Source organism: Opisthocomus hoazin, chromosome 4 (genome assembly GCF_030867145.1).
Source record: "Opisthocomus hoazin isolate bOpiHoa1 chromosome 4, bOpiHoa1.hap1, whole genome shotgun sequence".
In the NCBI taxonomy this organism is placed as follows: Eukaryota; Metazoa; Chordata; class Aves; order Opisthocomiformes; family Opisthocomidae; genus Opisthocomus; species Opisthocomus hoazin.
In genome coordinates, this window is record NC_134417.1 from 17,544,529 (window position 1) to 17,572,448 (window position 27,920).

The following is a 27,920-nucleotide window of genomic DNA, read 5'->3' on the forward strand; positions in this document are numbered from 1 at the left end:
CTGCGTGGGACAGGGATGCAAGCAGGGACGGGGCAGCCAAGGCCATGCCTTGGGGACAGGCGTTACAGAGCCCCTTACTCGCTGGCTCGTAGCCCCTGCCCCAAGTCCAGTGGGCAGTTTGCAGGGGGAGGGCACAAGCCAGATGGCTTAGTCAAGGGGTGGTGACAATAACCCCCTCCCCGTGACACCTGGCGATGCATCAGCGGTGGCACAAGTTGTCCCCTGACTGCTCTCTTGCCATCAGCTACTGAGTCCCGCTCCCCCCACCCCAGGGGCCAACAGGCACTGACCCCAGGGCGGGGACACCCCACCTGAAATGATGCCACAACACAACCAGGCCTCTTAGTAACTTAGTTTATTAGGGACGGCATTTTTGTTGCTACACTGTGCAATGGTCCCGTGGGGAGGGCTCCAGCTGACAGCCGGGGCAGCCCCTCGCTCTGCCTTAGGACGAGCTCACTGCCGTGGCCAGGTCCAGTGATACTCACAGCAGTCGGTGCTGGGCACAGCCCTGCCCTGGAGAACTCCGCTGGGTTTGCAAGTCCCGCTGCTTCCAGACAAAGTCCGTGGCGGAGGGTGGAAACCACAAATAACCCAGAATCCCTTCCCTCTTCTCTAAATGTACTCAGTGCTTCTAGAAAGGGACACAGGCAGCCTCTCAGCTGCTGTCCCGTGGTATTAAAGTGCTTCAAACAAAACAGGGTGGATGGAGGTGTGCTGCTGAGGCAGTGCCAGCAAAGGGGGTGCCAGCTCCGGGGAGCAGCGGGAGGGCTTGGCTTGGGGTTGGGGACAGGCAAGACCAAGGCAGACCAGCGTCTGGCAGCCCCAGGGCTTGCAGAGATGGAGAGCGAGCAGGAGAGCAGCTGCTCCCCTGGGGAAAACAAGCAGAAGCAAGACAGGAGGAGGCAAAAACCCCAGGGGAGCGAGTGGAGAGCTGAACCCCCTTTCCCGGGCTAGACACGACTTTGTCAGGATGCTGCAGAGCAGGGGAGTGATGCTGCCGTGCAGCAGCCTGGTCGCCAGCAGCAAGGCTTGCAGCCACCCTCCCTGACTAAGCCCTGCAGCCACCTCTCATGGTCCCAGCCTCTCCCACCGGTCCCCAATCCTGCCACCCCGGCGGGAACAGCCCATGGGGGCATCACATCCCAGGCTCAAGCCAGGGCACACACTGCAAGAGCCATTGCCCATAGATGCATCCCGCCAGCGTATTGCTCCTCGGTCCCTCAACACCCTTCTCACACGTACACAGGCCACACCATCCTTCCAAACACCCCGCTGTCACCCCACATCCCACCCACTGCAAGGTGGTGCTGGACACTCACCCATGCCAGGGGCTAGAGCATTCCCCTGCGATGCAGAGGCACCTCCTTGACTGACCGCTAAGCTCGCCTCGTCGCGCAGGGTCCAACCCCGCAGACCCATCAGTCACGGCAGGCAGCTCTGCATCGGCAAGGGACGGACCCTTTGCAGCACCCCAGTGCCAAACCCCTCTCTCCCGTGCACCCCCCATCACAGGCAGCCTGCCTGGCCACCCCACTGCACCGCAGCCGGGAAGCTTCAAGGCTTTGCCTGGCTCAGGGACCCCTCTCCCAAGGGGAGCAGGAGATCTGCTGGGAGAGGGGACACCCGGCAAATGCCAGCTCCATCCAGGGTTGAGGAACCAGGAGCAGGACAGCCCCGGAGGTTTTATACTGGCGAGTCCCAAGCAAATCGCATGTCCTCTAAAGAGGCATTTCAAGCAGCACCTCCTTGTGGGGGGGGAACAGTTAAAAACACAAACGACCACACTAAAAAAATAAAACCAAATCCAGCAGATTAAAAAACAAAAACCTAACCTAAAAGAACAAACCGAGACAGAGGCTTGGGGGATGTGGCCGGAGGGCTGAGCCTTCACCTGCACCCCAACAGGTCTCGGGCAGAAGGCAGCTGCACACAAGGCAGGTCCTGGTGCCACCAGCATGAAGTCCCATGTCACCTTAGAGGAGGACATGTGCCCCCGGGAGGGCAGATCGGCAGCGTGAGGAGGCAGCAGAGTTGAAAGCCTCCCTGCATCCTCCAGCCGCGGGGATCTGCCTCTGATGCAAACCCCGGCAGCAGCGGTCCCCTTGTGCGGCTGCTCCCCGGCAATGTCCCTCTGCAGCACAGGCTGCGGGCGGAGGGCAGGGAAAGCGGCTCGGCACAGACGGCACAGCGAGGCAGAAATCTGGCGTTTTTGCCACTGCCACCTCCTCTGCTCCAATCCTGGAGTGAGGGCAACTGCTCTCCAGCAGTGTCCCAAGCCAGATTCGAGAAAGGGAGCTGTCAAATATACAACCAACCCCAAACCCCCACCCTCCCTCCATGCACACATCCCCCAGCAGCAGGACAGGGGACTGGAGGACTCCGAGAGCTGATTCCAAGGAGCAGACATGGGCAGAGTTTCCAGCTGATGGGCAGGAAGTGACCCTACTGAGGAGCAGGGCACGGGGACTTGCAGCACAGCCCCAGGTCCAGGATGAACAACCGCTCGGAAAAGGCCTCTGTTCTGCCTGCAGGACAGGCAGGAGCAGCTGCTTTTTCCCAAGCAAAGGGGAGTGCGAGCAGTACCTGGAGCAGACCCCGACGATGGAAGATGCCCCTTCCCCAGCCCAGCACGAGGGAAAACAGATCACTTCGAGATGGCACTCCAGGCTTTCTGACAGTCATGCTCATCTCCAGTCCGTGCAGGCCAGTCTCTGGTGACAAAGGCCACGCACTTTAATAAATCCATGATCTTGCTCCTCCGCTGCAACATGCTCATGTGGCTGCCACCGCCTCCGGCTGCTCCAGCTCGTCTTCGTAGTCCGAGACGTAGGGCTCCATGCTCTGCTTGGCCAGCAGCTCTCTCCGGGCTCGCAGCCGCTCGCAGCGGGGACAGCGGGTGGACTTGAAGCAGGATTTGTGGTAGCAGGCTTTGCACTCTGCGGGGAGAGGAGGAGAGCATGGCTGAGGGCTGGCAGAGGCTGAGACAGAGTGCCTGACGCTCACCACCCTGGGGAGGGATGCGCCAGGCTTGTCCAGGAGGACATTTCAAACCAAAGCTGTGGTAGAACAAGCACCAGCAGTGGAGGTCCAGCACCGTACTGGAAGCAGCAAGACGTCGAGCTGCAGTGTCCCTGCACTGGCTTGCAAAGCCTTTGGGAGCACAGGCGGGAGGCTTCCTGCTCTGCACAAGGTCCCTCCCCAAACTTCCCTGATTCTTAAACAAAACAGTGACCCTGCCCCAAGTTTTCTCTGGCACCGCGCCTACCAAACCAAGCCTGCATATTGTCAGGAGCCATTTCAAGCCAGTTCAGAGGTTGGTCCCAAGCTCCAGGGACAAGCTCTGCTTGGCCATTAGTACTGGTCATTCTCGAGGATGACTCCTGAAGGGGCCTGGGGATTTCCTGGCAGACAGGAAAGGCACAGAGACAAAGCCTTCAGGCTCTCTCTGCTCTACAAGCTCAGCTCCAGCCATCCAACCTGGGGCAGGGGAGCCGTGTGCAGGCTGCAGCCTGTCCCATCACCACAGCAGTCACAACCCGACTGCCAGCTGCTGCTGGGACAGGCAGCACGCAACGTGCTCAGGAAGGGACCTACCTGCTCTGCCATGCCAGCAGCTCCGGTCAAACACCGTTATAATGCTGACCTCTTGCTGTGATAACGTGGTGCAGAGACACAGGCCATGCACAGAGGCACTCTGATCTGGCTGGCTCTGTACCTCTCACTAGCACAAATGCCACTCAAACTGGAGGCAGACCTTGGTCTGTCACCTCCCTGTTTCTCCCCAGCATCTCACCTTCACAAGTCCTGCACTTGTTGAGCTCAAAGGGGAAGATGATGTCGCTCTCATTCTGGCAGAACTCACATATGAAGCCTTTGGCTTGGCACAGCTGGAAGGAGAAAAGGTGAGGAAAAAGAAAAGGTGAGGAAAAAGCAGGTAAATGCTCTTCATCTTCCTGGCAAGCAGGGCAGGAGGTAGAGCAGAGCAAGACAGCAGGACACAGTGCCCTGCTCTAATGATGTGGTACAGCCCCTCCCCAGCATGGAGTACATCAAGGCAGAATCAGCATGTGTCAGGGGTGAGGGAGAGCCAAGACGGGGTAACAAACATCCCACCCGTGGTGGGTAGGAGCTCTGCAGAGCAGGCAGGAGCAGTTAGCACTGAATCAGTTAATTTGGTGGCTGCCCTACACATCAAAGGCCTCCCCATCAATTATCTTTGCAGCAAAGCCTGCTCCCAAGGGTGCAGAGCTGTGCAGGAGGCAGGCGAGGAGGCCTTACCATGCACTTCTCAACGTGCAGGCTGCCTGCCTTCAGGAGCTCCATCAGGCGAGGCACCAGGTCCCCCTTCTTCGTGGCGCTGAGGTCGCTCAGTGAGTAGAGGTGCAAATCCTCTGTCAAGTGGCCAGGCACAGCATCAAAGGAGTCTAGGAGGCTGCAAGGACAGAGAAACCAGAGCTCAGAGCAAAGCCACTCCACTAAGACCCCTCTCTCCACAGCTTCTGCTTTCCCCCCCCCCTCCACTCCCCTCTCCCCCTGCTGTTCATTGCACAGGCTGCACAGATCCCCAGTGCAAATTGCCAAGGGACAGATCCAGGACAGCAAAACAGCTTCATCTCACAGCCTGGGACTCACTCTTTAGCTAGCCGGCACGTCTTAAACATGTTCTTCATGTGGAAAAGCTGGATTCGCAGCAGCTGGAGAGGAAGAGGGGACACAAACGTCAGTAAACAGGGCATGGTCCTTGGCCAAGCAGGTCTGCCCTGTTTCCTGCGCTGGTGAAACAACCACTGCTCCTCAGCTGCTGCTCCCCTGCTACCAAAGTGTTTACACCACGCAGGGCAAAGCGAGCGCAACCATCGTCAGGTGCTCCAGGAGATAAACCAAAGCCCAGCTGGACACCAGGCAGAAGTTCCTTTTGAAACTCCTGGACAAAGAACAAGCAGTGAGTGGAAACCCACGGTGCTGAGGTTTTAAGCCTCAAAAACTGAAACATCCGCTTCGCCCCAGCTTCCCTAGAGTACGGGAAAATCACCCAAACCCCACTCAGGATGGCATAGAAAGGGTCTTACCAACACTTGGTTGAGAGACTTCACTTTCCGGTACAGGGCAGGATTGATATCCTGCACGTTGAAGAGTGGGTCGCTCCAGATCTTGCTCAGCAGGTCTTTGGAGAAGTTGCTCACGTAGTACTTGCTGAAGTCCCACTTGCGCAGGATGCGGCTGGGGATGACCGTCTGGGCATTCTCGTGGCAGCACTGGCAGAAATACTTCCCCAGATATTCACAGTACCGCAGCCGCTTGATGTAATCTGGCCAAACCCAGGCAGGCAGAGAGGTCAGCCGAGGCACCAGCTCTGCACAGCCACGTAGCAGACTCCCAGCACTGCTCAGCATTTCAAACAAGCAAGGCAGTCTGCCTTGCCAGTACCTCCTCCAGCCCCAGAGTGCTCAACACCGGCATTTGGAAGCACTCCCGCCAGCTGCTAAAGCCTTTGGGACCACATTCATGAGAGATGGCTGGTCAAAGAGCTCTGCAGCTTTACCCACAGCAGAACCTGCCGGGAACCTGAGGACCCCAACAGATGACCTTGCCTTAGAAAAGTCCACATCTGAAATGCCCTCTGAAGGGCAGGCTGGCTGCTCTTTACTTCCACCAGCCCTGTGACCTTCTGGGGAAGGAGACTCCTCTGCAGATGGTGCACACCGATGCGCAGGTACAGCCGGCAAAGGCAGCGCTCCACTTCCCCAGTGACCTTGTGCTGAGCTCTGCCACCACCCACCCACTCTGTGTCTTCCCACTTGTTCACCGGTTCTTCCCACTCTCCAGCTACCGGTCAGCGTCCCAGTACTCACCAGGATCAGTCCGGATGCCACAGCCTGCACACCGGTAATTCTGCTTGGCCACAGCCACCTTCCTCCTGCCCAGAGACAGAAGACGACTCGCGTGAGTCCAGCCCTGAGGGCACCTGTCACCAGCAGACAGGCACTGGCACAGGGCTGGATGCCACAGATGGCCACACACTGTGTCACTTCAGCATGGACAACAAAGCCAAGGGGAAAAGCCCAGCTGTGCCCCAGTGCACACCAAAGGCACTGAATGCAGGCACCGGCTCCGTCTCACAGCACCAGCTGCCGTTGGCGACCACCGTGGATTTACCAGGCTCAGGGCACGGAAGCCCTAGCAGCCAAGCGGGAGGGAGAGGATTATCAACCTTGGTGTTGATGCAAAAGGGTTGGAAAGCGCAGGCCCCCGGAGAGCCATCGGCTGTGTGGGTCCTTACGTTGGGGCTGGGTGAACATTGAAGATGATCTGCGGTCGTGGTGGGGCCCACTCCAGGTTTCCACGCACCCGAATCCTCAGCTTGTAGATGTCGGCGTGTTCTCCATCATCGGGAGAGATGGGCAGAGAGTCAGGGATGGGCAGGAGCTGCGAGGGGCAGGCAAGAGCGTCAGATCCCTGCCTGGTACCCCAAAGACAATGCACCTGGCTGGCTTGCCAGAAACCTGCAACTGCAGCTCTCTGGAAAACTGCCAGGCATTGAGCTACCGCTCCAGCTGAATGGGGGCTGGACATGGGATGCCCCTGGGGATGCGGGCACTCTGCTGTTAGAGGCTGCGGTGGCAGAGCCCAGCTCGGCTGCATCCATCTCTGGAGCCTGGACAAAGGCCCGCCTCCAGCTCCACAAAGGCATCACCAAGACTAGCAAAGCCCCTCGGCAGTGGGCTGAAGCTGGGGGTTCGGGGGAGATCAAATGCCACAGCCCTACCTTCTGCGGGGCATCGTGCTCGGGGACCAGCCACTCCAATTCAGAGGCAGCCGGGAGCTGCATGCCCTCAAACTGCTTCAGCAAGCCCATGGCCACGGCCTCCGCCGAGTTGGAATTGAGGAAGGAGTGCGATCTAGACAGTGAAGAGAGTGGTTAGTGCTGGGTCTCACAGCTGTGCCCTCCTCACAACCCCTAATGCCAGTCCCAGCCCAAACCGAAGATGCTCCCTTCAACTCTGGTACCTTATTTCTGCATGGCTACACAGGCTTAAAATTGATATACGTGATATTGATTTCTGTCTTTGCTGCTGCCCCCAAGCAAAGCTGGCTAATGGCACAACAACAACCGTTTAGAAAGGCAAGCAAAACACATCTTACTCAACAAAACCTGTGCCTGTTTGCAGGGGAAGCTGCAAAGTGAGAGCCAGTGTCTGTACAAGCCAGGAGCAACTGCTCTCCCAGTATGAAACACCCCAGGGCAGTACCAGCAAAGGACTGAGCATTTCACGTGTCAGCTGCTGCTGCACTGCACAGAGAGTTCGTGAGCCACGCCGCATGCCAGCAGTTCCTCCTCTGCGTCACAGCACAGCAGCGAGGGCTGGAGGGAAGGTGGCAGCATCCCATGGTCTACCAGGCCCTCCTGGCCCAGCGGGGCAAGGCGGGGGAGGCTCAGAGCCAGCAGCAAGCCAGCAGCCAGTCCAGATGCTCCAGGTCGTGCCAGGTCCTCTCCCCGGCCTCTTACCTACTTGGAGGTATGGGCATCTCTCCTGACAGCAGTCCATATCATATCTACCCCATGTGAATATCCTGATGATCCCAGGTGCTGCTTCCCAAATTTAAGACTAAGACCCAGTGCCCCACTGCTAAGTAAACAGATGGGAGGAGAGATGGAGGGATGTCCACTCCAGTGCAAAACAGCAGCTGATACACGTAGAAGAGCAGACTGGGGCAGGAAGGGGAACTTGGTACCAAGATGTCTCGCCATGAGTCGAAGACGTACATGGACTCTGAGGAGAGAAAGGAATTCCTGCTGGAGTCTGGGTTCCTCTTGATGTCTGCATCTGAATCACAAACAGACAAGGTGAAGCAGATGGGGCAGGGCAGGGGGATACACTCATTTCAAACCAAAGCTTCACTGTAAAACTCATCAAGCTGTTCAAAAGCACACGAACTACAGCATCCACTTCTACCAGTGGCACAGAGCAGCAAGAAGAGGTGCAGTCTAACGAGTCGCCTGTTGGAGGTACAAGGGAAGGACGTGGTGGGATGCATGAAAACAGTGAGCCCGGGGCTTGGGGGAGAGAAGTGGCTGCTGGTACAGGTCACACCACACCAAGTCCTAGCAGTGACATGGCCTGAAACAGTACGCACGCAGGAGCTAGGAGGGCAGGACAGCTAGGTTAGCAAGAAGGTTTAGTAGCTCTCTACACGCATATGCTGCAGGGGATTAGCAACAGATGCGGAGCCCTTCTCTGTAGTTGACTGCAACCTGCAAGATCAGACGGTGGCCATGCCACAGCTTGTTAGCGACCGCACAGCCGGGGCTGGCAGCCTGAGCCCCACACTCCAGAGACACGTCAGCATCCATGCAGAGAGCAGGCCAGCAGCCACGGCAGCCAGCCCTCCGCAGGGGACATGGACCCATCGCCTGAGGAGGGAGTGGTCCACCATAAGGTGCAGGACACTGGGGTCCTGCTCCCTCCACCCCTCCACCCACTCCCCAGCAGCCCTGGGCTGCCCTGCACCCTTCCTTGGTGCCAGCCTTGGGTACCAGGCAGTACCCAGCCGTACCTTCATCACTCATCTTTCTTTCACTGCAGCAGGTTAAACTCTGACAGGGAATTCATCGCCACGGCAGAAGGAGCCTGGGACAGGAGACTCTCCCAGCAGTACACGGCAGACAGAAGCAGGCAGAAACCCTGCTTCATTGCAGACAGACTCCCAGAAAAGGGAAGGAGGGCATGCGAGGGGAAAGTACTACGGGTCAGGACAGGAGAGAGGCCAATGCCACAACCTTCAGCCCAGCAGGTCTCCTGCTTTGTACCTCTGGGGAGCTCTAGGCACGGGGTCTGCAGTGACCACACCACCCCCGAACAGACTCGCAGCTCCCCTGACCCAGTGGCCCAGTGCCTGGCTAGGGGAGGCACAGCTCGGGGGCCCTGCTCCTCCACCCCTCGCAGGTTGGCTACGCAGGCCCGCACAGAGCCCATCCGATCCCAGCCAGGCACCAACCACACAACGAGGCCAAGGGAATCACAGCCCGGCTGAGTGAAGAGAGCCGTCCCCCACGCCACCAGCTCCCCTAGGAAGACCGGGGCTACCCTGGCAGTAAGCGGAGAAAGTCCCAGTCCTGCTCATAAATTTACAGACTCATGCTAGTGGAGTTCAGCATGGATGCTTGACCCTCCTTGTCTGCTAGAAACAGGCACAGGAAAGCATCCTAATACTAAGGAACCTGCACATTTACATCATGCGAACGGACTTGCAGCTGCAGAAGACAGGGAATTCAGGCAAACACAGCCTCCCGACCACGTAGGGCACCAGCCAGACACACCCGCCATGCTCTGGTGACTTCGACTCTGCATAGAAATGTGCTGCACGCTCCTAAACTATGATGAACATGAGCAAACAGCGGGGCACACGCAGCAGTGTGGGCCAAGTGTTACGGGGAGGCAGAGCTGGCACGCTCAGGCACTGGCATCGTCTCAGGGATGGCAGAAGGAGCCAAACCTGACCTAGGCTCCCGCGGGGGCTAGCACTGGGATCCTGCAACCGCTCGCTTTCCACTCTTCACTGCAGAGACTCCCCAAAAGCTTCCAGTTAGCTGCCCAAAACACCTCTGCTGCCAGTGCTATCACCAGGTGGGATAGTCTCCAGGAGGACAGCGAACAGACCCCAAGCCCAAGAATGTCACCCCAGCCCCCATATGTCAGCTTCAGGCCAAGATGAGCCCCTCCCCGGATTAAACCCCTGGGCTGTAAACACCGGACAAGCAGGGCTGACAGGGAAGCTCTGAGCACCAGCATCTCTGGCACGAGCAACGTGCTGACACCCAACACCTGACAGATCAGCAGCAGCCCACGCAGGCTGCTCCCTTGTTAAAGCAAACAAGGAGCACAGGAGGATTATTTAAACACAGCCATCAGACCAGAAGGATTATCTAGTGGTACTGTAAACAATAAAAACACTAAGCAAGACCTGGCTGCATGTGATCCCAGTGCCCAGGGCCTCCAGCGTGAACAAACTGCCTGTGTCCTGTCTGCTCTCACTACTTCTCACTCCAGGACTTCCTTCTGGAAGGATTCTTCTCCAAGTCAAGTCTGAGCAGGATGGGAAGGGCTGGCCGTGGTTTGGATCAGAGCTACGGCATGCCAGCTCTGCTAAGTCAAGCAGGGTAACGCTCCCCAAGGCACCTGGGATGGAGACCTGGTCCCACACTGTAGAGGACTCTGCTCTCATCCAGACCAGGATCAGCCTTCAGCAGCTACAGAGCCACAAAGCTGGGCCATCACCCCGCCCAGCCCTACCCCAGGCAAGACAGGTCTTCACCACAGCAGGCAGGTTTGGTATATCCAAAACACTACACAGCAAAACACCCTGGGGGATGGAGCCCACGGCAGAGCTCCTCTGCCTCCTCTCTGCTCCACGCTGCTGTATCATCCTGCCACAGCTTTTCTCACTGCCGCCTGGATGATATTGTTCACAGTTCCCAAATTAGGCAGATTTCCGAGACGTGTGTACGTGCACACACACACACACACCTTGCACACGCACGCAGGGGAGCACTGCGGGGTACTACCTGAGAACAAGGAAGCCATTGACACTGAGAGGCCGTCCTTGGACATTTGAATCAGGTTAGATCCATCGTTACCATCTGTATAACACGGTGATGACAAAACAGGTGACTTCAGTGCTTCAGCCAGGCCAGAGAGAGAGGGCATAATACAAGAGCAGCACTCGCACAAGAGAAGCCCACAACTGAATTCACACACCCCTCCACGGGCTTCAAAACTGAGCCCAAAATCTAGCCCTCAGAGACTGAAAGGAGGGCTTTGCTGTCAACAGTCAAGAGACTAGAAGTTGACAGCTGGAGACTGGACTGCTCCATCTTCTTTGAGATGGAGATACCGCTGAGAAGTCATCCACCCCAGAGCATGAACCAGGCTCTGAAGGAAAGAGACACCCAGGGACCCAGACAGGTCTCCTGTGGGCAATAAGCTCAGCCACCCAAGCTGCCAGGAGCAGAGACTACAGGTATCACAGGTCAGGATGTGACCAGCACCCACCATTGCCGCCCAAGAGATAAGTGGTCAGAGCTATGGCTCCTTCTGCCTGAGGAGGAGAGCAGGATGGCAGCTCTCCCACCTCTCTCTAGCTGTGACAGCCGCTATGCTGACCAGGCAATGAAATGGAAACCACCTACCAGCCAGAGACACTGAATGCTAGAGGGTTACAGAGGATTTCGAAGGAAAGTCATGCCACCACATGAGGGAAACTGGTTGCTCTGCTCTTGCTCAGAATTCAGCAATTTTTAGGGGGAAAGGCCACCCTGAAAGCCAGAGGCACATACTCTTCTTCAGCAGCACTGACCTCAACACAACCAAGAAGTAGTTTGTCTCTATGCAAGCAGCCATCACAGCCATTCCCTCCTACCTCGGATCTCGTACTCCTCCACATCCTCCGCAGAGCCGGAGTCAGAGAGCCGCATGGAGCCATGGGAGCTGAACTGGGACCCGCTGTCAGTCACCACAAGACCTGGGAGAAATGCAACACAGCCAGGCCATCAATGGAAGTGGTCTGAAGGGTCACTGACAGCTAAAGTAGAAGTTGATAGCCAGGTACGGCCAGGGCAGCGAGGGATGGAGGTCAAGGATGGAAAACACCATGGGTTCCAAGTGAGATTACATTCCATAACTCAGCACCAGCAGCCCACAAGTGCTATCAATGTACAGTATCAGTCCCATTATGGTCTTCAGTAGCAGTAGAGTTTCACAAATCCCTGCAGCACCTTGGCAGCAATATGATTGTTTCCCACAAATGGGCAGGAAGTTCTAAGGACAGGCAGTGGACAGAAAACCCACATCCCGCTAGCTGATGAGCCCAAAACACATCACTTACTGTCTGATCCTGTCTCCTGGCAGGTGGGGAACAGGTGCCTGGTGCGGATCTGCTGGCGCCGAATGCGAATCTTCTGTTTAAGCTCCTGGATCTCTTTGTCACTGTCTTCCTCCTCCTCCTCCAGCTGCCGGCTCATCATGTTGCATTTCATCAGCTCAATGGCAGCGATCAAGGACTCCGAGATGCTGAAGTGGGCATTCTCCTACAAAACAAGAGCAAAAGCATTCAAGGCTGTACCACAGAGAAACTAGGAAGACTTGGTAAAATCTTATTCCCCACCTGTGACAGGAAAGAGCTTAACTCCTGGAGGGTGGTAGAAAGACCTTAATCCCTGCTGACCCCACGAAACCTGACTCTTCCATAAGGACCTAGAAACCACAGCCTTCTTGGGCACCAGAACGCTCACAAAACACAAGGGGCATGCTACAAAGAGGATGTGCAACACATCCACTCTGGGGAGCCTGCATGTGCCTCTAAGGAGCCCTAACAGCAGATCCTGGCTGCCAGACACCACTGAGGAACTCAACCTTGAAGTTCTGTGCACAGCTCTATAACAGGAGATACTATGGGATTGTCTTCCCCACAGAGGGAAGTATCACTGAACCTGCAGTAAGACATGTTCTCCAATGCACATGGGCTGCTGCTGCCTCCCTCACCTTCTCCAGGTCTGCACAGCTGCCAAAGTCCTGCTCAGAGAGGTAGCTGATGAGGGACTGGCCTTCCGAGGGTCTTCTGAACATCCCTTCCCCCGAGCTCAGGTACTGTCCAGAGTCTAGAAAAGCAAGAGACAAACATATGAAGGAGGGACCCACTGCTATCCCCACACTAACGAGTCCTGCCAGTGCCCAGCCAGCATCCCACCAACCGGTGTCAGAAGCTGAGGCCACTGCAGTGGGTGGAGGAGCCTGACCAGGAGCAAGCGTGCCCGCTGAGGCTGGCTGTACTCACCGTACTCCAAGTAGAGGGAGCTGGGTGTGCTCAGTTCACTGCTCTGGGTGGAAGCAGAGACCGTCCCTCTCCCTCCGCCTGGATCGCCGTGGGACTCTGGGAGGGAAGAGGACACCAGGCATACATCAGTATCCTGGAGGTGCCCAGCCATTGCACAGGGTGAAATGAAAGGGGCTCAGCATCACACAGGCAGGTGCAAATGGATGGGAAGCAAGGAGGGACATCTTCCTGCCCAGTGCCACGGCTGAAGGCAAGTCCAGGAGGGGACAAAACTAGAAGGGCATTTCAGGCAGGAGAGGAGAAGGGGAAAGCAGGAGAGAAGTTCACGAAAGCCATGAGTCCCAAGCCTTCCTCTCTTTACCCCCTAGCAGAGCTGGGGGACACAACTGGCTCCAGCAAGCGCCTCTGCCAGCCCCTCCTTCCTGCTGGAGCATCTCCGAGGGAAGAGTTATCCCCCAGGGCAGAGAGTCAGGAGACAAGGGGAAACCTGAGCAGCCGAGGGATCTGTGGGGCTCCCAGCCCCGTAAAGTGGCCTGGACAACAGCAGCAGGAGGCATCTGAAGGACATGCTCTTGCTCAGCTAGAAGCCAGGGTTCCCTGCACACAGCCCTGGAGCCTGGGCTGCAGTGCTCAAGATGACCTGCACAGGCTGTGGGCACGGCTCTGCCCCACGCATGCACTGTGCCCACAGGGACTGCCAGGAACTGGCCTGACCAGAGACCAGCAACAGCTGTTGCTCTACGGAGAGCCACGGCCACAGCCCCGGGGAGCACCTGGACAGAGCGGCTGCGTGACAGAGGACTGCTGAAGGAGACTGAAAACACCCTGACTGGAGCGGGACAGGAGCATACAGGTTGTGGACATGGGGCAAGCACCGGCTGACATCCTGACCTCCCGAGCACAACAGAAGGGCAACCCCATCCTCTCAACCTCCTACTCCTCCTTGCTCTCAGCTTTGTACCATAACTCTGATGTGGCTGGAGGCTTCTGAGCCCACCAACACCAACATCTCCTTGCCAAGACCGTGAAGCAGCAGCCACCAGGATGGGGCTCGGGACCAACCCACCCCATGGGCTGGGTGAAAAAGCAGACCCGTCGGGGTGGGAGGCTCTGAGAGCCGATGGCTGCAGCCTGGCAGGGTAGCCTGCAGACCCCTCAACCCTGCTGAAACCCAGCACAGAAACCACCTCGTGATCACCAGCCTGGGGGAGGCCACGTACAGCAGAGACTACTGCCGAAGGGTTGTCCTGGGCTCGGCCGGGACAGGGATAATCTCCACCAGCAGCCAGGAGGGGACACAGCCAAGCCTGGCTGACCCAACCAGGCCCAACAGTATTATTGTTGTCACTGTTCACTTTCTTTGCAGTTCCATTAAACTGTCCTCACTCCGACCCACGAGTTTTGCCGCCTTCTCCCCATTCTTTCCCCCGGCCCCCAACCCCGGCGGGGAGAGGGGCGATCGAGTGGCTTCGTGGAGGATGAAGCACCGCAGTGCTCAGCATCCTCTGATGAAGCAGGGCACACGGAGGGGGACACACATGTCTGTCTGTCTGTCTGAACGCCCACCACCTCCGGGAAGGAGCCCTGGAGCCTCCCCAGCTGCAGAGCCCTCAGCACCCTGATGTGACCTCAGCAAACCCAGTGCCGCTGTGCAACGGATGCAAAAGAGAACAGCCCATTTTTTTGAGCTGCCAACTCTTTCTGCATGTGGAGCAAAAGTACGGCAGCACCCCAGCACCTCTGCTCGGAGGGAAACCTGCCCCAAGCCCAGAGAAGCACCCAGGCTGTGGGTGTAAGCACAGCTGGCCGGGATGTGGCTGAACTCAGTCAACATCAAACCTCTCCATGCCACAGATCCACTAAATGAAAGGAAAAATAAGATGTTCAAGTCCACGCCTGCTTAGCTGCCAGCCCTTATTCACCCCCTCCGGGCTCCCAAGGCAGTGAGGTGGAGGGCAGGGCAGGGGACGCAGCCCAGGGACTCAGTGGCCAACGCTCCCTAACGCCATGCAGGGGAGCTGGGCATCCTTCTGGGTTGGACCACTGCTCCCAAAAACCAAGCTGGGATCTTCAGTCAGGTCGCATGCATAAACCTGCACCAGCTGGGACGCAGGGGAGAAAGAATTTTGTTTGTTCTCTAAATGGACACTAATGGGTTGATGGAAATCCTGAACTTGATGCAATGATCACTAATGAAGGGCTGTTACACTGGCTCCCAAACCTGCCACTGGATCTTCTATTATAATGGTGATATCCCTGAGGCCTCCTGGCAGACAGAGGAGGAGAAGGGCAGCGTTAAGGGAGAGAAAACAGAGACAGACTGGTTATTACTCGGCAAGGACCTCCACTTCTCCCACAAAGGCAGCACCGGTGGGGCAGAATCCCACAAACTGATTGTCCCCTCACATCCCACTCCTCCCCCCCATGCATTCATCCACTCAAGAGTACAGGAGGACCCAGCAGGTTACCAGCAGGATGACATCCTACCAGTAGGATGAGCCCAAGCCCCAGCCCAGCGCCCTGCCATGGCCCCATGCCCCAGCCGGGCAAGGCCAGTGGGGAAGCAGGATGGCTAATGACACAGCATCACTGACGATTTCTAAGTTTTTGGTAAAAGCTGTCAATACCCCTAACAGACCTGCCCAGGGCATTCTGGGAAGCAAGATGTCAGCCCATCACTCCAGTGCAGAGCAGGAAAGCTAAGGGCAAAGACCTAACTGCCCAACCACTCGCCCACTGTTCCCCTTGCCGATCCGATCCATGGAGTCATAGGTGTGGCCAGCATCAGCCTCCCAGTACCAGGGACTCCCACACCCCAAAGCCATCCCAGAAAAGCTGCCCCATTACCGTGCAACTTCCCCGCAGCCACATTGGTGTCGGAGTGTGAGCGCACGTGGCTCTTCTTGAGGATGCCCTGTGGAGCTGACGACTGTCCCTCCGAGAAGCTGGACCGCCGCAACAGGCTCAGGCCCCTGTTTCCACCTCCACTTGCTCCCTGCTCCCCCAGGGATGAGACCGAGTCCAGCTTCTGGGAGCTGCTGGAGGAGAAGAGTTTGGAGCTACTGCTCTTGGTGCTGTTGGTGCTGGCGCTGCTGCACGCCCGGCCCCGGCGCCCCAAGTTCCCAATGGCCAGGTACTCCGGCCCATCGTTAACATCGCTCTGCGGATCATCCTGACTCCCTGTCCAAGTGTCCTCGCTCTGGCTGGTGGTGCTGGAGCTCATCTCGCTAGCAGGAGAGAGAGGGTCTTTGGGTGAGGGGACGTGGAAGCGGGTGACAGAGCCGGGCTGCTCCAGAGGGGACTTGCCCTCGCTGGAAGAGGAGGACCGGGTGGATGGGCAGCACTCCTGGGGCTGGCTGGTAGTGGAGCTGACGGAGGAGCTCGCTGTTCTCCTGTCTGGACAGAGGCATGAGCAGGATGTCACACACCCTGGCACAAGCAGACCACCCTACGGCAATAAGCTTGTGGCTTCACACTGGCATGCCCACCTACCATGGGCAAAAGCCAGGGATCTCCCTCCCATCGCAGGCCAAGGTCTTCTCGCACCCATCCACCACAACAAATCCACGAGCAGAAAGAAAAGCAAAGTCTTTTCTGGGTCTACCCTGAGCTTCCCAGCCCACCCTCGTTACCTGAGAGGCCAGAGGAGGCTGGATGGTGGAGGCTGGAGAAGGACCCAAAGCAGCGCTGCTGCATGCAGCCTGCAGCAGGGACGTACGGGGACGCGGGGAGGGCAGTCAGGCTCTGACTCTTGGTCACCGGAGGCAGACCGTGACTCTTCCTGGTAAGCTGAAGAGAGGTGGCATCATTAATAAATCAGCACTTACGGGGCTATAAGTCAAAGGAGCAGCAATGGAAAGGAATCAACCTGCAAGCACCTGGTCACCCGCCAGCAAAGGATGTGGCGGCCCTGGGGGCAGGAGGACAGGGAGGGAAAAACACCGCGGTGCAGAAGGGAAGGGGCTTTTTGTTTGCAGCTACATGGCAGGCTCCCGTTGGGAAATTACCAGGTTCTGAGCGAAACGATCCAGGTGGCCCAGTGCCCCAGGCAGATGGCTCTCCTGTCCTTCAGCGTCACGGTCACACATCTCTCTTGTCCCAGCAGAAGGACCTGACGTGCACAAGGATGGCAGTGACGTGCCGGCCAGCTGAAAGAACATAGCCCCCATTTAACGAAAACTCATTAATTGGCTTCCTCTGGGGAGCTCTGTGCAAAGAAAGCAGCCCCTGTTCCCTGCTCTGGGGAGGAGGCAGCTGGCACAGGGCTGCACGGGGCGGGTCACTGGCGTCACCAGCTTGAGTGGGCACCCAGGTGTCCCAGGGTGCTGCTTGTCCCCTCTGAGGTCAGCTGTCCCTGACAACCAGGCAGCTCTGCCTGCTGGCCATGAAGCCTGGGACTGTTGGAGTGGGCTTTAGAGGTGCCTCTTACAAGGAACCAGTCCTCAGGTTCTCATACTCAAATCCTCGATGCCAGCCAGAAGCGAGGTACCTCACAGCCATCTCCCCCACCCCAACCCCTGCCAGGCTCACGCAGGCAGCACAGGGACTGGTTCACCGCTCTCCTCCCCTCTTGGAGCTCCTTTCGCTGCTTCCAAGACCAGTCCCTCGCCCAAGGGCTCCGTGTGCCCTGAACGAGACCTGGCATGAGCAGCCGCAGCCAGGCAGTGTCTGGGGAGAGACAGATGGAAAAGCTGGGACCTCAACTCACCATGGAGGTGTCGATCTGAGCCAGAAGCCTGGGGTTGTTCTGCTCGACAGCCTCCAGGCACTGCAGCATGGCCGTGACGTGGGCGTCACTGAGCAGGAAGGCAGTGTCTGGGGAGAGAAAACTGTTGTTTGGGGGGTCCCTCTCACCAGTGTGGTCTGACAGCACCAGTTGCTCACACTCAAACCACCTTTTCTGCCACCCCCCCTCCCCAACTCCACATGGCTTGGAAACACCACCAGCTAGATATTTCCCTAATAAGACGGAAAAGGCTCATTTCTCCTTACCTGCGTAGAATTTCCTGATGTACTGCCGGTTCCCCAGGAGCGGTCTCAGCTGCGCCGAGAGGCAGTGGCACTGCAGGCTGTGCTGCAGCCAGAGCTGCGCGATGGCCTGGTCCCCCGGGCCCTCGGGGTCGGGCTGGCCGCTCTCCTGCAGGCTGATGAACTGCAAAGGGACGCCAGGCACAGGCTAAGGCATGCAGAGGCAAGTGGGGGAGCAGGGGTTGTTCCACCGCACGGCTTTGGTTCCCCCACGATAACGGCAGCTTTCCAGCACCGTCAGCGGCAAGGAGGACAAGTCCCAGCAGCTGCCCAGCCACCAGTGAGACAAAAGCACCAGGGAGGAACAACGCTTCAAAGGTCAGGCAGCGACCAAAGTCCTCTGAGAGCCACCAGCACTAAGAATTTCTCCTCCACGCTCTCCCACCCATGTGCCTTGGCCCTGACCTGGAAGGACCTCACACTCCCAAACCCGACCCCAGCCTGGTGGTGATGGCCACATTCTTGCTGACATGTTAACTGGGGAAGCTAAACACCTGAGCTGCTGCAGTGTGAAGAGCTGGACTGGAGTCACAGCCCATGTCCCCACAGTAGCAGGCCGGACCTAGGGGCCACCTGTGGTCAGCCCCTTGTGCCCATCCATGGCAGGGACCATGGATGTCAGCACAGGGCAGCCGAGGACCAGGAGCATTCCCATGTGCCAGAAGTTGGCACAAGACAGGAACCGGAGAACGAAATGCATGGTCAAAGTACGACCCAGAAATGGGACAGCCCAGACTTTTAGAGCTTTGCGCCAAGGCACGAATCACCCCTGCACACACACAAGCGCCGCTTGTGCCGTTCCCTTGGTGATGCCCGCTGCAGTCAGCCGACCCGAGCTGGAGACTGGCCTGGGAGAAATAAGCAGCCGATTGTCTCAGCCCAAGCCATGCTGAGCTCCCAGGACATGGCTCGTACACAAACACGCAGCTGCTTCAGCCTCCAAGGCACTGCTGTCCCCCCAGTGAGGCCACCCTCTCTCCCCTCCCCACCAGGCACACAAGGCCACCCCACCAGAACCCACCTTCTCCAGGTGATGAGCAGAGCCGGGACTCAGCCAGCGGATGTCCTTCACAAACTGCCAGTAATCCTTCTGCCTGCAGCACACCTGCCCGGGACAGGCACTGTTAGATGCCACCACCCAAGTCCCAGTTAAATGACAACATCCCCCGTTAGCTCCACACTACCACAAGTGGAAAAGCCCTAACCCTGGCAAGGTGGGCCAGAAAATAGACAGGGGAAGAGCAGCACTGCTTTACAAAGGAGAAACCACGCAAGCGTATACCACAGTTTTGTAGATCAAGGGATCAAGTCAAAAACACTGGCTTGATGTAGATAAGTTGTTTCCTGTCCCTCCCACGGCGACCTCTCAGTTGTGGTCAGCCCACAAGTGACCAGACAACAGATGGCCCAAAGTTCTCTTCTTCCACCAGGTAAGATCCCAGTCCTTCATACCGTGGAGACAGGAGAGGTCTCAGAACAGGGATGGGACGTGGCACCACAGGGCTCACATCCCTGCTGCAATGCAACATGGATCCTAAAGGCCAACCACAGGTCTGCCAAGTTCAAGGTTGACCAAGCTCCCACATCACCGTTCCCTTTCCTGCCGGAGCAGGACCTGCAGAAGAGTCCTGATGCCTCAGCACTGCAGAGTCAGACCTCAGCGAGGGTACACAAAGTGCAACACAGAAACACACCCCAGCAAAACCAGCAACCATTGCTGTCTTCTGATGCAAGCCACCACCAAGGACACCAGCATGGCTGAGCACCCCAGGTAAGAAATTTGGTGTTGTGCTTCCATCAGCTCATTGCTGCTGTTTTCCTCAGCTTTATTCAGACAATGAGTTATTTTGTTCTTAGCTATTCTTCCCGTTAAAGAGGAACTGCAGCAGAGTTGCTGTTTTCCTCACTACCCTATCGGGTGTAAACACAGCCCCAAAATGTCTCTCTTCTCCAGAAGGTGGATTATTTTTTCTTCCATCTCTGCTTCCTCTTTCACAAGCGTCAGAGGAATAGGTTCTGTCTTGTGGTTTATTTGTTTGGGGCAGGGGGGGAGAGAGGGGTTGGTTTGTTAAGACTAGAGAAGTAACACTGCAGTTTTAGTTCTCTAGACTGAACTGGCATTTTCTGGACAAATACACAAAATTCACTCAAAAGCTTAAAAACCTCTTACCCTAGTTCTCTTAACCTGTTCATATGGATTTTTTCACCTTTTTTTTATTTATTCCCAGTTGTAGGAAAAAAGTTGGTAAGAAAATAACAACTAAAAGTAAGTGTTTCTCTAGAGTAACTGTAAGAAAACTGCTGTTAGGAAGCTGTATTTTTATGGGCCTCCCCTTGCAGCTCTTATAGCTTGAGTGGTGTCACACGTGCCCGAGCAGGGGAGACATTTCTACGTAAAAGAGCTGCCTTTGCTTTTACTATAGGCATTGAGAAAGGCAACACACCGTCCTGCTTTGCAGGTCTGGCATGAACTATTATCAATAGACAGACAAGTAGAAATCATTTAAATATCACTTCCTGAAGCCAGTTAATAGCACGTCTATCAGAAGGGAGCACTGCATGCCTCACATACAAAAGGTAGCTTCTCTCTCTGCGGATCTTCCAAAGGAGGTCCCTGGTCCATGCCACTAATGGGAACAGAGCAGCACCATAACGAGTGCTGACGGCAAACTTAGTAAGTCCAGGGAGCAAAGCACCCTGCTGGCATGAGCCGCCAGCCTGGCTCTTCCTGGAGGCTTACGAGCTCAGATGAAGCATGGCATGGGTGCGGATTTCCTGCTCCCAGATCCCAGCGGGCCCATGCAAGCTGCCTGGGGCTCCTCTGCATCGCCCTCTTCTCTGCATCGCTCTCTGGGTGGCAGAGCCGCCGATGGGAAGCCTGTCCCCAGGCATGCCCTGCAGACTCACCTCAACTTTCTATTCTAAATTAACTGTGCTGGTAATTGCAAGCTGAAGGGGAGATCTTCAGGCCTCTGCACACAAGTGGGAAAGAGAAATTCTTCCAGGCAGCCATAGAAGGGAGAACGGCTGGGTGAGCAACTGCAAGGCACGACGAGAGCCTGGAAAGAGAGATCCCATTCACGCAGAGCGCAGATTTGGCTGCCAGCTCCTGTTATTAAGACAGCTAACCAGAAACAGTAAATATGCAAGGTTTCTCTTGCCAGACCTCTCTGGGGAGTTGTCCAAGTGCAGACGATACGGAGCTGACTCATTGCAAATGCAACTTTATCGCTTTGCTGCAGCAGGAAGAAAGGACAGGCTGAGGGAGTTGGGGCTCTTTGGCCTGGAGAAGAGAAGGCTCCGGGGTGACCTTAGCAGCCTTCCAGTACCTGAAGGGTCCTGCAGGAAGGATGGAGAGGGGCTTTTCACAAGGGTGTGTTGTGACAGGACAAGGGGGAAAGACTCTAAGCTAAAAGAGGGCAGATTTAGATTAGATATTAGGAAGAAATTCTTCACCATGAGGGTGGTGAGGCACTGGAACAGGTTGCCCAGAGAAGCTGTGGCTGCCCCCTCCCTGGCAGTGTCCAAGGCCAGGTTGGATGGAGCTCTGAGTAGCCTGGTCTGGTGGAGATGTCCCTGCTCATGGCAGGGGGGTTGGAACCAGATGATCTTTAAGGTCCCTTCCAACCCAAGCCATTCTATGATTCTGTGAGAGAGGGGCTGGCCTCAGCGCGGAGCGCACAGGTACTTAGAAGAACCATGTCAAAAGTGGATGAGACAGAAAGAGCATGCACCCAGGTCCCTCTTGACAACCACAGTACTTGCCAGGCAAGCTCAGTCCCTGCTTCGATCATTTCCCACACTGCTACAAGCGTTGTACCCTACACTACCAGCAGCAAAGCAAGCTGCAGCAGACAGGACTGCCCCACCTGCTCGTGACAGGCACCGAAGCTGCTACAGACAGACAGCAGTGCTGGCAGGACAGAGCCCTACCGTGTCGTGGATGAGCCCATGGTAGAGGATGCTGTGCATGTCTCTGCAGAGCCGTTCCAAGCCGCCATACTTGGACCAGACATTGGGGTTGCTGGTGGACACCAAACCTTCCACTGTGGTCTTCAGGTTCCCTAGCAGCTTCCAGTGCTCCTTCCTGCAGAGGAACACAGCAAGAGGCATCAGATATACAGCAAGAGGAGCTTCACAACAGGACCATGGTATTGCACTCTTTGCAGGGAGATTCTGGTCAGCCTGAAACCTTTGGTGGTCCAGAAGCTAGCAAAGGTGAGCTAAAGGACTTTATACCTCCCTGTGGTCTCCCATGCACAGTTTGTGGACAAGAGGCCGTATTGTAATGATTCCTGTGATGACTGGTAGCCACCACCAGTGTGGTCTCAGGAGCCAGCCAGAACAAAGACTGATGGCTCCCGCAGTACACCGCCTGCTTAGTACGGGCCAGCCAAGCTGGAGGGCATCTTTCCCGCCAGCCTCCTGCTTGCTTCGCTCACACGCCCTATCAGAGCTGGTTCTGAGCAGAAGCCCACCAGGAGCACAGCAGCTGCAAGGCAACAGCACGATGTCCACCACACCTAGCAGACACTGGCCACGCTGCACCCATGTTTACAGAGAGTGGCACTCCCTGAGCCACGCACACCGCATCGAGCGCTCCGGCACCGCGAGGACGCAAAGATGCTCCACTCCAAGGCTAGTAACTCTTCATGTGCATCTCCATCAGTACAGCTGCTCTCTGGCCCCAAGATGCTGTACGTGCAAGCTGACTTTCTTGCAAAGGCGTTTATCATGTTCTGGACAGAGATCAGCAAACTGCAGGTGCACTCTAGAGCTTGCACAGCATTTCTCATGGACATCATCGCCCTCGGCTACCACGCACACAGCAAGAAATCACCATTAGTCGCCACACAGCGGGAGTGACAGTGCAGAGAGGTAACATCATTTGCCTACACAAAAGCGACTCTGGGGAAGGAAGCTTTGGATGACTGAGGTCCCCGCTCAAGCTGCTTGGCAGGGTTGCCAGAGGAACAGCAGCTGTCAGAAACACACTCAGATGGAAGCCACTCTCCCAGAAGCAACAGTAATGTTGCAAGTTACATTTTGGGGTGTAAATGCCAAAAAAATATGCCTCTGCAGAGTTTGTAACAAAAGCACCCGAGGTGACAGCTTAGAATGAAAGCCGAACCTTTCAAGTGGCAAGAAACAAGCTGCAGTGTTTCAGCCATTAAGCCCTCCCACAGCCGAAAACAAACTGGATTTCCAAAGCAAAATGAAAAAAAAACAATAAGGAAAATAAATTTAAAATAAATAACTTTATTTAAAATTGCTCTCATTTTCCTCCCTGGTGGATGAAAGTGTGGGCTGCACACTTCTGCAACACAGAGAACAACCCTAAAAAGTAACATAATCCCGGTATTTAAACCCAAGTTGTTTGCACCAATATTCTTTTTTTGAGTCTTGCTCACTATTGCCAAACTGATTAAGCGAACAAGCAGATCATTAAATATCGGCTCTACTTCAAGATCCCCATTCACTCCCTTCACAAGGTCTCCCCAAGGAAACCTCACCACTTTCAGTGCCCACCTAAGCTTAAACCACACAGAAGCCAACCCACCCCACCAGCAAAGCCCGTCACCCCGACAGCACAGGATCTCTAAACCAGAGCTGCAACGCATATGGAAGTGTGTATATGCTTATGATGGACTTAGACCAACAAGCACGGTCAGGGCTTTATCTCAGGAGAGACTAAGGAGAAAGCATGGATATAAACCACAGAAAACTGATCCAGTTCTTCTGAATTTACAGGATTTTCCCATCCCTGCCCTGAGGGATGCAGATGCTCTTTGACCGGGGCCGGCGACGCTTCCATGGAAGCCCAGCACGGCGTTGCCGGCCCCGGTCAAAGAGCATCTGTGGAAGCCCAGAGTGGCATCACCAGTTCCTGGTCAAAGAACATCCGCAGCCACCGAGCTCAAAAGTTCACCAGCTCCTCCCCAAGATATTTCTAACACTCAGAGTTAGGAAACGCAAGTGAAAGCTCAGCCACGCTGCTGATCTTCCACGCCAGTGAGGCAGGGAAACTCCCTCCCCTGTTACTTCATGCTATAAAAAGCAGGCGTTGTGCGCAAGGATGCAGGGGTAGGACACGCAGAGCTGCGCCTTATCAAACGACCCGACCCGTCTCACTGAAGGAGGAGCTGTGCGTCCCCATGGAGGTGGGAAACCAGGACCCAACAGACGGAGTCGCAGCTCCCCCCTAGCACAAGGAGACTAAGGTTAAGCGATCCTCAAACAAAACAACCTCAAAACGTTAGAACACTGAACTCAAAAGCACACAGGGAATGAGCAGCACAATGAAAGCATCTTTGCAGAGGTGATACAGAAGCTACCAAAAGTGAATTAAATCCCTGTTAAGACAGCAAGCATCCCATGGGACTTTTGGGCCCAAAGCAGTTCACAAGTTGGATACAGAGGACCCTACCAACAAAAAATCCAACTCTTTCTGGGCCAGAACATGAAAAGCACACAGTGACGTAAAGCTGAAGAAATGAAGACTGACACAGTTGGCTGCAGGTGGCAGGGAAGTCGGGAGACAGCACAGCTAACCACAATTCAGCTTCAGCTGGACTCGTGGGTTAACCCTGAACTGGTGGCAGGGTTTGCTCCCCTCCCGTTGATGGAGCCTGAGCCTGGGCTGCCAGGAGAGATGGCCAAAGGCTGGGTCCCAGCCACCCTCAAGTTCCCCATTTCAGCAGGTGTTTGGAGCAATATTAAGAAATCTGGTTGTGTTTTACTGAATAAAGAGAATTCTCCTTTTCTTGTTCTAAAGAAACCCTGAGATGGGGTAAGGCCAATTCAAATCACATCATGAAAACACCCCCACTTACAGGAAGAGCACAGTGAGCAACACACCCCAGAGAGGTCACGGTACATGAGCAGAGCTTCCCCTGCAAGAACCACACGTGCTTCTGCTCTCCTGCTCTAGCAGAGCCTGGTCCCCCAGCCCAAAGGGCCAAGGGTGTTTGCAGGGCCCATCACTGGTGGAGCACCGGTGAGACCTCAGCCACGTCCCTCTCCTTCCTTAAATACAATCTCTGATCCAGCCTCCAACTTCAACCACCAGCTCCACACACTCAGCCTGGGCACTGGGTCTCCTTCCTTCACCGCCACAAACTCTGTCTCCGGGTACAGCGACACCAACCCATGGTCAGGAACTGTCCCAAATACAACTAAGGCTTTTGCACTGGAGCAATAAAAGACAGAATCCAGGCCTGGAGCAAGAAACGGCTTAATGCCGCTGCTGATGACAACGACAGGGAAACCCTGCTTGCTCGCCCAGGGCTTTCTCAGTCCCTCCACGCCAGCAAGGGTAGCAGATTCTCTTGGTCCAAGTCAGCAGAGCTGACTCACAGCAGAGGCAGGGAGCCACGCTGCTGACTCAGGTCAACTTCATCATTTAAAATAAAACCAATCCTTAGTTACTTTCCAAAACAGAACACATAGGTAGCTAGCATTCAACAAAGAAAAAATTAAAAATGAGGCTTGTCTTTCTCACAAACAACATCTGCTGTGCGGCTCCCTGTGCTCCACAGGAGGCACCTAGCTATGGCTGCTGGAACCCTCTCCTCTACCTGGAGGAGTCTCTCAATCCTTCTTAGCAAACTAAAGAGATGGGGCTGAGGATGCTGAGGTCATGGAGGGACTTCCGCCAGATCTCCAAGGACACTCCCGTGCCAGCTGTCAGTTCCTCCCGCAGATCCTGAACACGCCGTGTAACCCGTGCCCAGCCTGCTCCTGCCTCACGGTCCCTGGGTCTCCCAGACAGCCAGCAGCCCCTTCCCCAGGCTCCCCCGCCCGCTCCTCCGGCAGGCTCGGCGATGGGAAACGGGATTAAAAGACAGGCAGGCTCCGTGCGATTCCTCTGCAGCGCAGGGAGTGGCTGGCGAGGCAGAGGCAGCCAGCGGAGCTCTGCCAGCCCGGCGGGTCAGCCCTGCAGCCAGAGCCGAGCAGGCTGGCTGGGAAACCGAAACGCGGGCTGCCTTGCACCGGTGCGGAAAGCTTGCACCGGTATAAAACGGAGGGCACAAGAACAAAAGGTTCCCCCAGCAAACGCAGCCCAGAGCTGCTGCTCTCTGGAGCGCTCTGGCTCTGCACTGGCAAAGGATGAGGGAAGAAAACAGGGATTAACGGTGTGTTTTCACCTTCTCCCAGCATGGCAGATAGTTTTACCCGCTCATCCCGGCGAAGCCTCCCACAAGCAGATGACCACAACCTGTGGGCCCAGGATACTGTCCATTGGGCTTCGGTCTGCAGGGGACCTGGCTGCGAGGAGCAGAGCAGACCCCCAAGGCAGCCCACCTCTCTGGGACCAGCCACCCAGCTTCCCCCATTGCTCCCAGCACTGGTTCCCCTTTGGGACCCCCTCCTCCTGCCCTGCCGTCCCCGGGGGACTTGCCGGTGCCGGAGCCGAAGGAGCAGCTCTTTGCTAACCCAGACCTGCTGCTTCAGAGGAGACAGCGAAACCCAGCGCGAGATCCGCGCCTTCCCGTGCCGGCAGACGGACAGACTTCTGCGCCTGCGTTTCCCATGATCCATGGGGAGACGGATCCAGTGAACCCCACCCCATCGCCATCAGTCACAGCCACAACCGACAGCGAAACGGCACCTTCACCGGGAGACCAAACGCTGAGCCGTCTGCACAGGGGACACCGAGGCCGCGCAAGGCCCATGCCAGGACCCTCCCCAGCACATCAGTGACAGCCGGGAGAACGAGCAGGGCCCCTTGTGCGCCGGAGGGGACGATGCCCTCGTGGGTCGCTACCCCATGTCCCCGGGGGGAAGTGCTGGGGGTGGCACCACGTCAGCCCTGGCAGAGCCGGCCGTGCAGGACTCGCGCTTGCAAAGGCAAGAAAACAGACAAAGATGATTCTGGAAAGAAAAAGAAGTGCATGTCAATTCCTTTCACCCTTCTGAACAGGCTGCGTCTGAAGCATCAGCTGAAGAGGGAGAACAGCTCAAACCACGCGAACCAAAGGGCACCCCAACCTGTGCAGGGGCTCTAAAGGCACTGGCAGCATTTTCTTGGCCAATATTGCTCACAGGAACAGAGCAGCTGGCCAAGCCCCTCAGACCGGGAACGGAGCCCCTCAGATCGCGAATGGAGCCCCTCAGATCAGGGATGCTTCTCTCCCCATGAAGTTTCAGCTGCTCCCTCGTCCCCAGCCAACGCTCTCATCTCCACCCCACGCCCACCCCGCGCTCGCGAGCGCCGGGGCAGAACCCAAGCGCCAGGCAGAGGCTCGAAGACACGCAAAAACCCGAATTAAGCAGGACTCATCGTCACGGCACCTCCCAGGAGCAGCCCCCGCCGCCTGTACGAGCACCAACAAGAGAAGCCGCACCCGAAGCGCAGACGAAGACCACGCGGGCGACGCCACCGCCGCGCAGCCCTTCGCAGCCACGTGCAGGCTTCGTCCCCACGCGCGGCGTGCGAAGCAGCCTTGGCCGGCGCCGCCGATGGAAGCTCCCGTCACGGCCACCGCGGTGGGGACAGGGCACCAGGCGCGGAGGGCGTGCGCCCGCGGGTGTCCCTGCCCCTCCGGCGCCCCAGGCTCTGCCGCGGGGTGGCGAGCGGGGCGATGCGCTGGTCGCGGGTGGGCGACGGCGGCCGCCCCCACCTGTGCCCCCCCCCCACCCCCAGCGCCTGCCAGGCACCGGCCCCGCCCCCACCCGTGCTCCCCGCCGCGCCCTCGGTCACTCGCCCCACGCGCGCACCCACCGCGCGCACACCGGGCCTCGCCCCCGCGCGTGCTTCGCCCCCGGTGCCAGCGCACGCGGCGTGTCCCACGCGGGGCAGCGTGCCCTGCCCCCCCCCCCGACACGCCTCCCGTCCCCCCGGCACATTCATCCCCCCCCAGCGGCGCGCCAGGCCCCACGCGCGGCCCCACCTGCTCTCCGCGCGCCCCTCGCGGGGCCCGACCTCCATCCCGGGCGCGCGCGGCCCCGGCCGCCGCCGCGCCACCGTCACGTGGGGGCGAGCGCCCCGCCCCCGCCGCCGCCACGAACTACAGCTCCCGGCGTGCCTGCGCGCGGGGCCTTTCCCGCCGCGGAGC

The 27,920-nt window shown here is 57.0% G+C and overlaps 1 protein-coding gene across 6 annotated transcripts; it reads right to left on the minus strand.

Moving 5' to 3' along the window:
• Positions 1–2,349: 2,349 nt before the first annotated feature.
• Positions 2,350–27,839, minus strand: RUBCN (rubicon autophagy regulator). 6 transcript variants are annotated; one of them, XM_075418118.1, is made up of 23 exons: positions 27,756–27,839; positions 21,796–21,949; positions 18,884–18,967; positions 17,827–17,986; positions 17,543–17,649; positions 16,842–16,982; positions 16,467–16,623; positions 15,682–16,230; positions 15,056–15,100; positions 12,835–12,930; positions 12,543–12,658; positions 11,887–12,088; positions 11,422–11,523; positions 10,568–10,642; positions 7,769–7,829; positions 6,770–6,902; positions 6,284–6,429; positions 5,856–5,920; positions 5,073–5,311; positions 4,636–4,697; positions 4,282–4,435; positions 3,797–3,890; positions 2,350–2,939 (listed from the first exon to the last, which is right to left on the minus strand). In XM_075418118.1, exons 1-23 carry the CDS (start codon positions 27,791–27,793, stop codon positions 2,776–2,778), a joined length of 3,144 nt encoding a protein of 1,047 aa, XP_075274233.1. In that variant the 5' UTR covers positions 27,794–27,839; the 3' UTR covers positions 2,350–2,775. The 6 variants fall into 6 exon arrangements, with proteins under 6 accessions (XP_075274233.1, XP_075274237.1, XP_075274234.1 ...); XM_075418122.1 differs by lacking the exon at positions 27,756–27,839 and adding an exon at positions 27,210–27,229; XM_075418119.1 differs by lacking the exon at positions 15,056–15,100.
• Between the last annotated feature and the right edge of the window lie 81 nt (positions 27,840–27,920).

What these genes read in the sequence shown, in the direction of transcription:
- RUBCN (XM_075418118.1), bottom strand. Translation starts at nt 27,793, where the DNA reads ATGGAGGTCGGGCCCCGCGAGGGGCGCGCGGAGAGCAG. An exon ending in CTGCTCATCACCTGGAGAAG is followed by an intron (nt 17,987 to 18,883) that starts GTGGGTTCTGGT and finishes GTCCCTTTGCAG; the next exon opens with TTCATCAGCCTGCAGGAGAG. An exon ending in CATCAGGAAATTCTACGCAG is followed by an intron (nt 17,650 to 17,826) that starts GTAAGGAGAAAT and finishes TTCTCTCCCCAG; the next exon opens with ACACTGCCTTCCTGCTCAGT.